The sequence below is a fragment of the Athene noctua genome, chromosome 3 (genome assembly GCF_965140245.1).
Source record: "Athene noctua chromosome 3, bAthNoc1.hap1.1, whole genome shotgun sequence".
Taxonomy (NCBI): Eukaryota; Metazoa; Chordata; class Aves; order Strigiformes; family Strigidae; genus Athene; species Athene noctua.
Genome location: NC_134039.1, coordinates 30,861,872 through 30,878,621, shown reverse-complemented (window position 1 = coordinate 30,878,621; position 16,750 = coordinate 30,861,872). Strand labels below are relative to the sequence as shown.

At 37.3% G+C, this 16,750-nt stretch overlaps 1 protein-coding gene across 10 annotated transcripts in view; it reads right to left on the bottom strand.

Moving 5' to 3' along the window:
* TNRC6B (trinucleotide repeat containing adaptor 6B) overlaps positions 1–16,750 on the bottom strand; it is a 134,669-nt gene that overhangs the window by 39,998 nt on the left and 77,921 nt on the right. For all 10 annotated transcript variants that reach the window (XM_074902523.1, XM_074902526.1, XM_074902525.1 and 7 more), the window contains 3 exons: positions 7,497–7,584; positions 3,692–3,713; positions 1,716–2,060 (listed from right to left, as the gene is read on the bottom strand). In XM_074902523.1, coding sequence (XP_074758624.1) covers positions 1,716–2,060; positions 3,692–3,713; positions 7,497–7,584 — 455 coding nt within the window. The remainder of the gene's footprint in view (positions 1–1,715; positions 2,061–3,691; positions 3,714–7,496; positions 7,585–16,750) is intronic.

The window sequence follows — 16,750 nt, the reverse complement described above, 5'->3', positions numbered from 1 at the left end:
ATTTTAATCCAAGTTATCTCCCCAGCCCAGTTAGCTCTGTTATGGTGCAGAAATTTGGATAGGGTAAGGCAGGTCTGAAGGACCCATATCTTTCTTGGCAACACTCCTGACTTACATCAGCATAAAGCAACTAACCAGTGGCATAAAAAGTTGCCACAATCAATAAAATACAGCCATATAATATCTTAGTTGTTTATGCACCATTAAACTAAATGTAAGAACATGAGAATTCAGAAAAATCAAAGTTCAGTCTCAGAGAAATAGATATTAGGTGTCAAATTAGCTACATAGAATTTAAGGACCCTCTAAATTACTTTAAAATAGACCTCATATAGTACACACAAAAGCAAAAAAATGCTGTTCATGAGAAATTTTGCAAACTTTCAGAATGTTTCACTATCATAACGTCTACTTTGCCAGTTTCCTACAGTCATTGTGAAGGTATACCAATGCTGACATAATAGGGTGGGCTTTTTTCCCCCCCCTCTTCATCTTTCAGGTGTTTTATCACAGCCAGCCATCTCCAAGAGATCTTTTTTTAAACTGATAAGCTAAAACTTTGCCATTGTAGTTTGAAATCCACAGCACCCCCTCATAAAGAGCAACAAAGATGACAAGATAAATAATCTGACAAACAGGGATTTTCTACAAAGGGATTCAAGTACTGAAACCACAAAACAAACTGAATTATTAATTCTCCTAGAATCCTTTTTAATTAAGACAGCCCTCCCATCTAGCTTACTTGATTCTGGAGTTCAAAAGTCACCTCCATTTTTTTTTCTTCTTAACTATATAAGTTTATGCTCTCCGAGACCGTGGTAAAAACCCCATCCCATTAATCTGGCACGGCTTTCAACAGCAAACTTGGATATAGCAGTATCATTATTCTCTTCTTTTGACTTTCAAGCATTTATCATTTCTTTTTTAAACACCCTCATAGCTAGAACTGAAGTTGTTCTTGACTTCATAGATCACCTAAATTTGTCTTTAGAAGGCAGATGTCTTTAGTGGAATTTTGTTTGTTCTACTATCAGAACTTAAGGAGGAAATATTACAGTTACTGCAATCCCCCAAGGGTCTAAAAAAAATTCAGGAGTAGTTATACCACCCCATGATCATAAAACAATTAATCTTAAAATCAATTTATCTTCTGGAATTCAAAGTGAAAAGAAAAGCGAAAACAAGAAAGTACCACTTTTTTATAAAAGGTCTATGTAAAGGAGAAAACCAAGATTACTACTAAAGAGTCAGGAGCGAAGGGACCATCTTTCTATTTCAACCAGATGAGAAGTGACAGACATCTGCAATTTGCAGACCTTTTATCTACATGTCTCTTTTACCAGATCATATAAAAAAGGGACAAGATAAAATCCTGACATCAAGAGAAACCTAGAGCTATTAAGAACTACTGAATGACAACTATATAATGCTGTTTATCTGTGCATTGTGTTTACTTTGCGGCGGCCTTAGCCTTACAGCATCTAATTCAAACCACCCAAAACGTATTTAAAAAAAGTTAACCATCTTTCTTGTTCCATCTAGTAGTAAAAATGGCCTCCACTGCCATGAACAGTAAAAGAAAAATCTATACACTAAAATAGTAGAAGTAAGCTCTCCGAAAAGCAATGAGTATTTATATGATATGCTTATGCACAATTTTAGTGATCCCTTTTCTGCCATGAACACACAGATGTTCATTTATTATTATTACTTGCCTGTTGCAGTCCCACTGTCGCTCTGCAGCAGTGCTCCTGTCACTGGTTGTGCGTTGTTTGGGTTTGCTCCTGGTGCTGTTGGGGGAGGAGGCCCTGCTCCACCCCCAAGGAGCATGCAAGATGGCGGAGGGGGCTGCCCACGTTTCAGTAACACTTTGTGGTCCTGCTGGCAACGGAATCGCGGCGGCACCTCCCGAGGCATGTAGCGGGCGGCGCTTGGCGGTTGTCCGTTCGGCACTGCCACCCTTTTGGCATTGTTGCCACCATTGACTGGTGGCGATGGAGAGTTGCCAATTGGGCTGGCAGCCACTGGTTGGCTTAAACTTGGTTTCGTCACTTCGGGCACTGAAAAACAGGAAGAATGAAAATCAGAAAATTTTCCACTTAAACCTGTGTTAGCTACAAGAACTCACAGCAACTCTTTTATAATGACATTCTTCTCTGCAATACTGTGCAACTTCAACCTTATTAAAGAACAATTTTATTAAAGAACCAGTATCAGCAAACCTCTTGCTTCCATGTGCAACTCTGTGCCCCAGGATCAAACTCTGCTCAAAGCAAGTATTTTGCTCTAAGCCCCAAATTTCTTGGAAACGTAACCACCCTGGGCAATGAGTCATTTTAAAATATGAGCAGTCAAATATAACTGGCTTCCCCCCTCACCCCAGCTCTCTTCCCTGATTTTGAACTGTTTTTTGGGTTGTTATGCATCATCCTGATGGGAGATCTGAAAACAGAACTCAAGTTTTCATCTGCTTACTAGAGATCCCAAGTTTTTACCTGCTTACTAGGCTACACAGCCAGTGCCAAAACAAACAAGAAGAGGTGGGGGGAAAACTACTCCTCTTGGAAGTAACAGTTGACTCTCATCCAAAATCCAGTCCTACATACAGGATCTGTACTGAGTTTGCCTAAAGTTTCCCAGCTGGTCACCAGGTGCCCCTATAACCAAGGACAAGCTGCTTTTGCGGGCTATTATGCACTGGAGATGAGGAAACCTACAAACAAATCCTTGAGGAACTAACATTATCACAAAATTTGCTCAAGAGCCTCTAGACTTGTAAGCCCTTACTCCCATTCTCCATGTGCTTTTTTGGAACAGAGCAAAAGAAATTCCTAGCCAGGGACCTAGAAGGTGTAATTACTAAGACTCCAAAGCTACAGAAGATTTAATACACATACTCTAGCCTTTATTAAAGATTAATACAAGAAAGGGATGTCCAGAAACCCCTCCTTAGCAAAGTGAACATAATCAGTAAATCTTTTTCTCTTACAGATGTGAGATCAAAGCAAGTGAGTCTCTCTTTGGCAACATGAATGCATTATTCCCCACATTTTATTTTTATAAGGGTTTTCTGATTTCTCTATATAGGGTTCATTGCCCAAAACCCCTCAAAAAAGGGGTGGTATTAGCTGTAAAATCAAGTTACTATCTTAGTTCTTTTCTGTCAATAATGTCAATTTCATCAATTTTTAGAAAACTGACACCTATCCAGATTAAATATACTTTTAGATCAGTTAAATAAGCTTAACTTTCAAGATGCTTGCTCACTCATCAGTTCTGCCTTATCTACTGGACTTTAAGCTGCCCAAACTTACATTTCCAAAACCAAGTAATATTCACTCATTTTGGTCCATCACCATAAGCAGTACTTTTCCTCTCTTCCATTCCATTTATATAGGTGGTTTCAGTTTTTGGTTACTTGTCTAAAACCTTTGCAAAATTGGAAACCAAGTATTTCTGCTAACCTATTCTATCCACAATTCTCATTCCCTCTTCAAGTATTTTGATGCTATCAACATGGATAGTTTTAGGTTCTCCAATTTAAAACACCTCAACTTTTATTTCTTCTGAATACATATCTTAAGTATTTCATCCTGACTCTAATTCCCCTTCCTTTTCCTACAGTTTTGATCAAGATTCAAGTCTTGGCTCAAGTCAGTAAAAATTACTCCTTAGGATCAAAGATTCTTACCTTTGGTTTTTTGATCTGTGACCTGCAAATTAAGAGCAAGAATGTAAGAAAGAGTTTTAAGAACATCAGAACAAACACTGAACAGGCTGCGCTAAATCATGACCTTAATTCACTGGCACAAGAACAGTATTTGTTGTTGGATGAAGATAATCACCTGATGAACTACAAGTCTAAACAGTATTTATTTCCCAGTCATATATATTAAATTTTCAAAACCACTACACTCCTATAATACCTTTGCCTGATGCAAAACTCCCTGGCAGAACAGTAATTATTTCACTCGTGTTGATTTTTAGTATTCACCCCCCTCCTCATCCCACATAGACTTCCAAAGCACAAACAAACATGTGCTATTGCACTACAATTCTTTCAGATTTTGGAGGTGAAGTATTACAGTTAAAGCGTAACAAAAGTTTCCTTCTGTGAGAGTATCCTTACAGCAGACTGTTGGGACTAGCAACGGAATTCCCACAGGTGAAAGTAGCAGTTTTTGCCTCTGCCACCTTCCCATTTCACCATTCCCATGACATCTCTTCCAAGAAAAAATCCTAAATCTCACTAGATTCATTGCCACAATTACAGAAAGTACCAGCAATACCTATAAAGCACCAGGCTTCAAAATCTCTTGAATGCAACAAGAAGTTGATTATTGAAGTGAGCCATCACACTGGCCGACATAATATGTGGTTTTGCTGTACTTCTACATTCTTTTAGCATAGCAGATTTCAAGCTACTGTAGAGACAAACATACTACCGGTATATTCTCTGGAATTGTGTATACTGTAGCATGTTTTGAACCTGTTGATCATGAGTTCCACTACACAATAACAGAAAAACCCTAAAGACCATCATGTGTCAGGTTCTATGACACCTATTCTTTAAAAGAAATTGCTGAACTAGTCCATAATTCTGGAAAGCACACAGTGACAGTATAGAATAATGAAAGCACAAGTAAAAAGCAGTTTATTGTTTAAATCAACCAAGCCAGAACTTCTTTGTATGGTAAAGAATAAAAAGACAAACTGCACCGAATTGCTATAGCATCATTTACTTTCCAAAGATGAACACTACAATACGCAAAGTTGCAACATTCACTATAATACAGAAATCTTAAGCATCACAACTTCACAGAATTATTTAATCCAAAAGTATCCAAAACACTAAAAATGCACCTGTCCCAAAACTGTGTCTGTACCAAGCCTGAATGAATTTTCACTTCACCTATGAGAAATCCTGTATACGTCAAATTACATTCTTCTTTAACACAGTTAAAAATTCTGTTAAGCACTTAAGTGACTCTGATGCTCCACTATGAAAGGAAAAAGAGGGAAAAAAATTATTCATTAATCCAATCTGGTAATGCTGATATGCTTACTACGGTCAACAGTAAACATGTTCAGTAAATGAGTACGTTCTCTACTTGGAAGAGCCCCATTTTACCAAATCTTTAAAGAATTCTACATAACCACAGGTTTGCTTTAGGAGAAAGAAAAAAGAGAAAAAAAATTCTGCCTATAATGTATCTCTCTCCTAGTCAAAATGATCTGGCTTTGTGATTATTTTTTTTTTTTTCATCTACAAAAGCTGAGAAAATGTCTCAGATTTACAGCTGTCATCTCTGTGCAATCTATAAGCAGGAACAGCTATAGTGAACAGAACGTAGAATGTAATAGCCTTCTGACAAGCTACCAAACAGCCCCTGGGACACCAACCACAGGAATTTAGTCTGTGAATTTGCTTGCATAACCTCTGTTGAAGCGATTTTTTAATTTTTTTAAGTTTCAGATGATTCAGACAGAAACAATTGTTTCATGTTATACAAACTGTGTCTGAAAAAGGTACCCCCAAAACTTTACTGCTTATTTGGTGAACACCACTACAGACACTAAGAACAAACACGTATGTTTATGTTCTGTCCTTTCAGTTGCCTGCTTTGCTATTCTTAAATATCTCCAATTATTACTGGTAAGTTTGGTCAGTAGGAGATTAGCTTATTTAGTGTTTACCCTATCCAAGATTTTGGCAAAAATATTGTAACATTCAATCATACTGAAGAACTTAGGTGAGGGACCACATAGGAAAGCTGTTGAATCTCCTTTGTATTCAAAGCACTGATTTCTCCGTAAACATTCACACAGCACTTATCAAGATGATCGGTATAATGTTTCCAAATTTCTCTTGTATCACTGAATATCAGCATATAGTCACTAGTCTATTTACCAGAGTCTGCCCCTCCTGGCTCCTACCTATAGCTTTTGTAAATGAACACTAAACAGCAGCAACACAGAGGCAAAAAGACGCTGAAGAAACCTTATTCTGCAGCTACTGACCGTCTGCAGTATTATTAGGGATGTATCAACACAATGGTTGGATAAAGACAACAGAAATACACCAGTTTATTCACATCTTATTTAAACTGAAAGACTCACACTGGTGAAAAAGCCAAGATTAAAAGACCCCAGATAAACCAAAATTTAACTGAAATGAGTGCTGTCTGTTCTTAGCAAAAACCTGCAGAATATAACACAGAGTAATACCTGACTTTTGTGGGATCTGTTGTTACCAAAGCAACTGAAAAACAGATACTACTGAAAGGAAGTAAAGCCTTCTGCTCTCAATTTCACATGATCATTGAGGTTGGAAGAGACAGCCTCTGGAAATTTAGTCCACAGTTCCCACCCCTGTTCCCCATCCACTCCTAGGACTCTCTCGAACTCAAAGCAAAGTCATCAAAAACAGATTGAACTGGGCCACATCCAACTTGGTTTTGAGCATCTCCACCACCACCACCTCCTCTCCAGGAAACCTGCTCCGGTGGTGGCCCAGTCATACATATGTACAAAAAAAGTCTTTTTATGATTAAGTGGAATTTCCTGTATTTTAATTTGTGCACAATGTCTTGTGCCTTGCCACTGGGCACCGCAGAGAAGAGCCAGCCGTCATCTTCTTTACTGCCTCCCACGAGGTATTTATATACCTTGATTGATTGATAAGATCTGACTGAGTCTTCTCTTCTCCAGGTTGAACAGTCTCAGCTCTCTCCGCCTCTCCTTATTGGTCAGATACTTCACTCCATCATTTTAAGGGCATTTTGCTGTACACACTACAGGATAGTTACATCTGACTTGTACTGGGAAGCCCAGAATTAAGACAGAAACCATTTTACCAGTAAAAAGCATGGATAAAGCTGCAAGAGACTCAAGTTCATATGTCAGGTTACACCCTAGAGTTTCTATCTACTAAATTTTCAGCAAAATAGAGAGCTTCTAAATCACCAAGTGTTCCAGTCCATTCTCTGAGCAAAACCAATTTTCGGTGACTTCACAGTTCTCCATGGCTCACACTCTGATACACTCAGCAAAAGCGCTATTAGCTACAGAAAATGTAAAACCTAAGTGATATTTCACAAAAAATAAAAGGAACCATCAGTAGTAAATGTTTCATATGAACTTCCCTAAGGACTTACAAAAAAGTGTCATCTTGCTCTAGAAAATATTTAGTCAGTTTTACTGCAAGAATTGCAAAACCCCAGCAGTATTTCTGTCTCCAAACACCTCAAGACAGCAGGAATTGCACCGATCACGAGAGCCCATATTCAATACTTTATATCAAAAAGCTTACTTCACATGACACACTAAGGAGAAGTGTCTAAGTTAAACACCTAGGCTGAAGAAAAATGATGCAAAAAATAGTCTTCAATGAAGCATCACAATCACGTTTCTAAGCTCAAATACAAACTACTTAACATCTTACCACCCCCAATGCTATATACATTCCAGCTGGATAAAAGAATCCAAATACCTACCTTCTGAGCAGATTCCTTCTTTTTCTTTTCCTCTTTCTTCCTTTTCTTGTCTTCCATTAACTGTTCTTCCCTTTCTTGCTCCTTCTCTCTGCCAAAACACAAAAAACAACTTCATGAGCACAATTAAGTTGTATAAGAAGAGCCACACATATCCCTCTTCCCCCCAAGAACGGAAGTCAAAATACTGGATTCCTCTTAGGATACTTCATTTGCATTTCAGGGTTTCAGTCTAATTGAGGTAAGAAAAGCACCTTCTAGCTCAGTGTGACCACAATCACACCACTTGTTGCATAAAGGAAAATTCCTTTATTTGGATCAGTCCTCTTATGGCAGTACCCTATATAAAATAACTACATGCCTGACATTAGAAAATATCTTCAGGACATTTTGGCCAAAGTACCCTTTTAACTGGGTTGTGCTATCATTTAATGAACGGTCTCATAAATCCTTTCATATGTTAAAAAAAGGGAAGTTATAATTTAATATAAGATGGTTTGATGTGATACAACATTTATCTTCACAAGGAGAAGATATTATTCTATTGCCTGTAGCTATGTCATTTCGAAGAGACTAAAAATGTCATATCAAATCAAAACCATCATTTATTATACAAATCACTAATTTAATTTCTAGACTATTGTACCCACCCACAGAATTTGTGATAAAACTTGTAATATAAATGACTTTCCAGGGAATCTATTTTTTCCACAAGAACATTCTCTCAAAAAAGGAAGAAAAATATGTGCAGCTGCTATTGTTGTCAAGCTATCATCTTGTTGCTATGTTTTGTAACAAATACAAAAGTACCAGAAAATGGTTAATTTACTGCATATATGCTATTGCTGAGTTGTTTCTATGGTTAATCACATTTTTGTTAACCAATTCTCTTCACCTCCTTAAAAGTAAATTTAACATCAAGTTTTCAGCTCACTTGGAGTAACTTCTTTTTATAGGAAAAGATTAAGACAAAGACAAGGTAAAAAGATGATCTGACAGATGGGGGTAGGATCAGAGACAAGAGACCTATTAGAAACAACTAACAGGTATAACCATGATCTTTCAGAACAAGACTTTATAGCAGAACAGCTTTATAAACAAAACTGAAGCTTACAATAGTACTGAACTATTTCTTATATTTATGCACAAATCAAAACTCACTTTTGAGCACAGTTTTAAAAAGCGAGTTGAGTTAGCTTTGCTGTCACATCACTCAGACTTTTCCTTCCACTGCACTTATATGGTATAGGTAATATTTTTGTTTGCATTTTTGCTAGATACTGCCAAGGCAGTATGAAGACACATTTACATAACTAATCAATTCCTAGAAAAATATTTTGAGATGTTATGTGTTAAGAGCTTCCTGATTGAGGACTTCAAATAACTCTTTTTAAAATAAAAGGTTCTATGGACTGTAATAAAGTGTCTTTCTGGGTTCCTAAAGTTAGACTTTCCTTCTTGATGGATGGAGACAATGCATAAGGACAAGATGAGTCCTTGGTAACAACATCCTAAGGTTATTACCAAATGCAATTCATACATAATGGCAAGTTCATCTGCATTTAATAAAGTTTGAGGCAAGCATTCCACATCATACAGCAGAGTGTTTTATGCACGCTGGTATTGCTCAAGCCAGGTCAGTTCTTAATCTTTTCTGCTCTCTACAAAATGTCAAAGCACAGTTCCCAGCCCTCAGCTCTGTCAAGGAAAAGGCCCACAGGTTTTTCAGTTTTACTAACAGCACAAGACATTAAGCATTGGGGAGGTTAGTATACTTTACATTGTCAGCAACAGCACTGAGATGAAATTTTCCATTTTCTTTGAGCCACAGATTGCATGCAGTATGAAAAAGCTCTCCAGTGACACCCTCATCTTTCAAAGTTACTATAAACTCAAATTATGTTTATTACTTTTGTACTGTCAAACTATGTGTGCCTTTTGGGCTGTAGTGCCAGTTACAAGTATACTATTTCCAAAAAACTTTCTTGCAGCAGGCAAAAGTTTAAGAGTGGTCTTAAAAGAGCTGCTGAATGTGGGTAGGACTGAAACACAAAATGACTTCCAGTAACTGCATGGCACACAGACAGCCTTCTACTTAAACGCATTTTCTTAGTTTTGCAAGCAGAAGAGAAGGGAATGGAAAAGAATGAGAAAAAGGTCATACTCACAGTCAAAGCTGAAACTATGGCTCACAAGGACATGTAGCCATAATAAAAAGAGCCAAGGATAGAAGATACATAACATGAAAGTAAACACCTAGTTCTGGTCATCTGTCTTTGTGGAAAGTTCAGGACAGGGAAATTGCTACTGCCACTGTCTTATTTTCAGGCATAGACAGACAAGTATCAGTGGTACTAACACTGCAGAGAAGCTCTTTGTTTTGCATGATGACCCTCCACCCCTTCTTTTGCTCTTTTAGTAGAGATGTGTATTTAATATTCCACTGGGCACATCATCAACAACTCTAACATAACAAACAATACATAGGTAAATTAGCCTTCAATTCATGTAAGCACACACCTAAGTTGTACTGAGGTGGAAGGGATCTATCCGAACACTTGGGCTGCAGCACCACATGTCCAAGACCATAAAGTTCAAAGACAAAGCATTTAACTGAAACCTCACAAACACGTAGGAAGTATGAAGTTATACTCTCCAAATGCCAGAGCAAGAAGTGATGCTATAAACATGCTAACAATGTACCCCTATGTTGACAGTTCACTGAATTGGAAGGGGGTGGGTGCGTGGTGCTAAATAGCTTGTTGCCATTTTGGTATCACACTTGCCACTTTCACTCTTTGATGCATTTCACTAATATTTGAAGTTTTATGATCAATCATTTGCCTTTTCAGTTGTATGGAAGAAGCTCGTTAAACACAAAAAGTTAATTTGCAGTGTTAAGTGTATCGATAAATCTAACATAAACAAAGCTAACATACAAAGCTTTCAAGTATCTCATCAATTCATTCAGATGACAATGCTGCCTATTAACCTCCCCCCTCCCCTCATTAGCTTCCAGGCCTGGTCAAGGATACTGGGGGGGTTGGTCATGTACTTTCCAACAAGCAGCTGCTTTCATTGACAAGATCAACACAGGGAGAAAAATCCATCAACTCCAAAAAAGTGAATTTAGAGTAATACAATGGGGTGTGATTCCGGTTTTTGTTACCAGCACATAGTAGTGTGAACATGGACGCACCACAGCCCTGAAGAGGAAGTTTGCTAAATAACAATCAGCAGCCAGATTTTTACTCTAGCTTTCTTCAAGAAAGCATGTGTCGATTTTAAAAATATGATCTAACTGCACTTTAATATTTCTTACAAAATCTTAGAATCAATGTTACTGAAACGTATTTTAAAAAACGTATTACAGACTTCAGTGCGCCTTAAAGTACTCAGAATTAACAGCTTACAACCTGTAGTTTGTGTTCATTTGTAACAGAAAAATTTTATTTATAAAAAAACAACACCAGAAAAATCCAGTAGCTATGATGTAGTACACTCGATACATGTAACTTCAGAGAAAATAAGGTTTTTCCACTAGTTAACTATAGAAGTAACAGAAAATACTTGTGAAGTCTGAGTTATTAAAAGAGATAGCCATTTCAGGGGCAGAGAGAAGGTATTCAAGAAGTATGCCCTTCCCCCAAAACACTTTACCAGTTTTGGAAAATGTTAACTTCCTGCAAAATCCTAATATTAATTTTTCCAGAAAACTCTAAAATTACTTATTCTTCCAGAGTATGGACTTGAGGCATGGGTAAAGGGCTGAAGTTGTCTTCAAAGTTTTTGCTTTCACAAACTGAACTGTGAAACAAGATGACGTATTATGCACTACATATATCTGCTGGCAACACACTTTGATAGGTAGAGATAAAGTGCCACACAGAATATCAAGTCTACACAAACTCCCCCCAACCCTATAAAGTCAACCTCAAACTAAAATTGCACAAAAAAGTAAGTAAAATATAAGAAATGAAAATATCTAGAAACTCAAGGACTGGCACCTTACTGTGTGGAACTCCCAGTTCCTTCCACGGGGCTACAGGACAACAGTGGAACAGTGTTTGGAAGTTCTTCATACGTAAAGATGTGGACTAGATACCAGTACTGTAGGTCATCTTCCTGCCTCTGTACCACAGACTTTCAGTATAGTTAACTTGGTTTAGCTATATTATACAGGAGTGACAGTAAAGTTCTACAGGTGCATCCTGTTCTCTGAATTGGAATAAGCATAGGATGATTTACAAATAAGCTTCCAAGTTGTGAGCCAGCTTCTGTATATTCTTCCAGAATATGGGGGATTCAAAAACTATGCTTGTAGGACCAGCAGCACTTTAACAGAACAAGCTTTTATCTATATAGCTACAAGGTGACATTAAGTTAAATTTTCCCTAAAGGCTTTAGCTATAACTAGCCAGAGATAAAGGCCATCACCTCATGGGAGATAATGATTTGTGTGCATAGACCAGTCTAGCTAAGAGGCAACACTTCAGCTATTAACTAACTCTTTCTTACAGACAGGCCTCTAGTGATCAAAAATATAAGACCACTAATATATTTCTAATCATTTAGAAATAGATTAAAAGACTCAAAACTTCGTGGACTAAATGGGAAATTTGATCTACAGTAAGGCATTGAACTTTGGTCAAGATCTGAAGCAAGAAGAATTTCCAGTGAACTCTTAACCGCAAGCATCTGGTTTCTCAGCATTTCTGAATGTTTTCCTCAGTATTTTGATAAATTATACAACCTGGACATCAGCAGAATTAGGCACCACACACTGGCATCTCAGATACACTGCAAAACACCTTTTTAACAAGCTCAAGGCCAGATATGCTTCCAAAGCAAAAGCTCCTCTCAGCCTATAGAGGGACAAAATTTAGAGAAAAGTCAGCTGTCTTTAACAGTGCTATTTCATGAACAGCTTGCTGCTGCCACTGGAGAAGTAGGTTTTGTTTTCCTCCACTTTATCTCTTTTCATCAAGGTCTGTCCCTGACCTTCCCTTGCTTGAGATTTCTCTGGAATTCAGCTGATTGCAGGGCAAGCGAATTAAACTCATGAACTCACCTGGACCATTACCTCCCATTTTATAAACAGAATCACCTTAGATTTTTATCAAATGAACACCAGAAGTAACATGCACAAGCAGCAATGAAGCTTCTTTCAAAGGAACAAGTCAAACTGATTGCAACTGAATGAAACTGCACCTTACTGTATATCACAACACTTCTCTACACAGAATCCAGTTAAGACTCTATAAATTACATCATAGAAAGATCTAGGAGTAAAAGTGAGTGTGTTTCCTTTTGAAACAGACTCCTACATTGTTCTAATACATAAGGAGAATGTTTCCTCTGGACTGTATTTAGTCCTTTACCCGATACTCTGCATATGTGACCCAAGCATTGTCATCTGCATCTGTGCAATTCTCCTAACTCTAACAGGGGCTTTATTGGTACAACCCTGTAGCATAAGACTATCTATATCTAAATGCATTAAAAAGCATAAGCTCATTAGAACTAAAGGTCACAAGCAATGAAGAAAAAGCATACTAAACTCCAAAATGAGTTCTTCCACCTTGAAGTGCAAACCCTGCTTGCTTCAGCAAAGAATACTGGCATTCTACTGCTTCAAATGCTTATGGTAGATGAAAGCTTTCAAAATCGTATCAGGAAGCTGGATGTCAGAGACTAAAAATGAAGCAAAATTAAATGTGCTTCTATTGGAACATAGAAATCTTTACAGTTTTACTTGTGCTTTCATTTAACATATCCCACTTAACAGACACGTCTCCATTATTTCAGCAGCATGAGTATGGTGTGTCCAAACATGTAAGTGTGCTCCATCAAATTTAAACAGAACATCAAACAGAAGCAAGATGTAACACAGCATAGAATTAATCCCAGGGTTGACAGCCCCTAAATTGCTAAAGGTAAAATTACTTCCACTAGACTAAGCCATGTAAAGAGAGTTATGTTCTTGCTGATCAAAAGATTCAAAATGGGATTAATTTTATTAAAAAAAATGTTAAAATGTACATCACAGCCACCTTTCTTGTTATGCAATGCTTGCATCATAAACTAGACAGATGTAAGACATACAAAAGCTGGTTAAATAGTAGACAGCCATTTAGAAAGTCAGTCTTTAGACTGCACTGACAAAAATGGAATATAAAATTATTTTAGGTCAAATGAATTCTGATGTTTATAAGGAAAAAACCCAGTCTTTCAGAATAGCACCCCTGAAGATTCAGAGTATAAAAACTTCAATGAGGAAAAAATGTTTGCTTGATATAAGGCTTAAGTAGTAAAAGGATGATTGTCCCACACTTTTTGAATGACATTAAAGCAAGATAACAGAACTCAGCTCTTCAGTAGAGTAAGAAATTAAAAAACTTTCATATTTGTAACATATGTACATAGTATAACACATGTAATATAAAAATGTGTCATACCCCGTTTCCAGGGCAAGCTGTGGATTTTATACGCACACAATATACACTGCACCATATATTAAATGAAAAACTTTAGAAAGTGTGTTTTCAGAAGTGCTCTGTAAAGTGGTGTTTTCAAAAGGCAAAATATTATTGCTCATCAAGGAGTTACAGTAAGCTGCTTTTTCCTTCTCTTTGGCTGAAAACCAAAACAGCATCACAGCAAGAAGTTTGCTTACTTTAAATAGCATATCTGGAACAACTGATATGCCTTTATCTCAGCAAAACATCAGTAATTTGAAGCTGCTGTAGAAAATAACTAACTTTAAAACACTGGCATACTAACTTCACTGAAAGTATCCTTTTCTAAAGAAAAGAGTCCTATTAGACTTGTTAATAGAGTAAGATTAATTCTTTGTGAAGTATTATATATGTATATATGCACAATGACTTACATAATATAAAGAAAACGATTATTACCATAAAGGGCTGTTTACTTTAAAGACCTGGACAGTATCATCCCTACAACACAACAACAAATGCTCATAAATCAGGTCTTTCCTCAAGACTTCAGGAAGTGGTTTGGGAGAGGGGGTCAATTTTAGTTTTAAGAATCTCTTGTTAATAAGAAAAGCTTAAGTTGTCTAAAAAAAAAAAAACAAAAACCCTGGAATGTTTTTAATATTCCCTATTTCTTGCTGCATGCCTTTGATAGAATTACTCTTTCCAGCTCTATCACTTATATACATTAAAAAGATGACTTCCAGGTACAATCTAAGTTTCCCAATGTTAGCCACAGTCGACAAAAAGTAAAGTTTTAAGGAAATGGAGAGCTACAGCCGAAGTTCTAGAATGTAAGAACTGAGCAAATTTTCTCCTCTACTTCAGTCTTCAAAGGCTTCAGAGCTCTTACAGATCAGTAATTATTATTTCATAGCATGCGCGCGCATGCATACCAAAGACACAGATAAAGTGTGTTTAGACAATTGTGAAATGTGGTAAAAACAGCCCAAGAACTGCAAAACATTCAGTTATTAGAAATTTGCCTGTAACTAAGATGTCCAGGAATTTATCATATCAGAACATTCATTCAGTAAGAGACAGTTCTGTTCAGGACTTCAAGGTTTTACGTGATTATCAAGTAACTTTATTTCCTCTAAAAACTATTCACACATGTAGAGAGCTCCATTATCTACAACTGTTTACCAAGAAAAATATCTCTGTCGTTCTGAAAGCCACAAGAATTATGAGAAATGAATAAGTAACAATATGAAAAAGTAAATGGATAACAGCTACCACAATGAAATTTCAATGAAGAACCTGTGTCTGGCACAGGCTTGGAGAGAAACAAGTCAGTTTTTTGACAAGGGAAGAGCAAGCAATCCTCAAGTAGTACAGCTGAGATCTCTGTTCCACTACAAATGATCTATCCTGGTAACATGTACTTTTGCAAACCCTAATTCTTGCTAAAGCCGTAATTTCAGCAAAGATGATGACAGACTACCTGGCAAAATATCTCTCTGTATCTTCCATTAAGTCAAGTCCTTTCATTGCTGCAATTATTGGTGGGTGAGTGTGAGATGTCAAAGCTCTGGACAGATGACCACTCAGAGAGCTGCTGCTGCACTTTACTTTGCATGTGAAACAGTTCTTTTCACTGCACCATCCAAGAAGAACATTTTTTTCTACCTCACTGTGCATACAGAAATACTTCAAGCATCCTACTTCACCATACAACACAGTTTGAAACGAACACAGGCTATTTGGAAAAGAGCCAGGTGTCAGTTAAAGGATTGCTTATTAGTCTGCATTCAGAGTATACACAAGTATTTGCCAGTATTGCTTAGGAGCTCAAGAGATGTAAACTCTAACAGTTTTATAATCTCAAATGGCTTGCATGTCAGGAGAAAAAAATCCTTTCATTTGAAAACTAACAGAAGAAAAGTTACACAGAACTTCTTCCCTGAACAGTCCCTTCCAGGTTGTTTTTAAAATTTTTTATTTTTTAAACCTATTCATCTTTTGGAACTAAGTGACACCTTCTGTGCTAGATACATGACATTCTTAGTGGTCTCACCATCAGAATCACAAATAATTCTGATTGAAGAAACCTTTGTAAGTCACCTGGAGTCTAGTCTAACCCCACACTCAGAGCAGAGTCATCGAGGAGGCTGCTCAGGACCCAGTCACATTCTGAGTGTCTCCAAGGATAGAGAGACTACCATCACTGTGGAACACTTTTTTTTTTTTTTTTTTTTTTTTTAAACTACCCCCATTATATTTGTCTCCCAATATCTAATCAGAATTTCTTTTCTGCAACTTGTGTTTGCACTCTCTTGTTTTATCACTGTGCACCACCTCCAGGAAGAGTCTGGCTCTCTATACACTCTCATTAAGCGGCTGAAGACAGCAGTAACATTACACCCTTCGCCTTCTATTTCTAAAGCTGAACAAATCCAATTCTCCCAGCCTCTACTTGTGCAAGATGTGCTCTAGAACACTAATCATCTCAGTGGCTATTTAATGTGTCTTTCCTGTACGAGAGCCAAAACCGGATACTGTGTGTCAAAGGTGGACTTCTAAGTGTTGAATAGAGAAGAATCACTTCTCTTGACCCACTGGCTATATACCCTTGCTAATACAGCTCAACATGTGGCTCGTTTCTTAACAGACAGGACACCTAGCTGACTCACATTCTACTTTTCTTTGTCAGAGCCTTCAGGTGTTTTTCTGAAGAGCTACTTTCTAGTCAGTGGATGCCTAACCCATGCTATAGCACAGGATTATTTTGCCTCAGGTGCAGTATTTTCCATTTACATT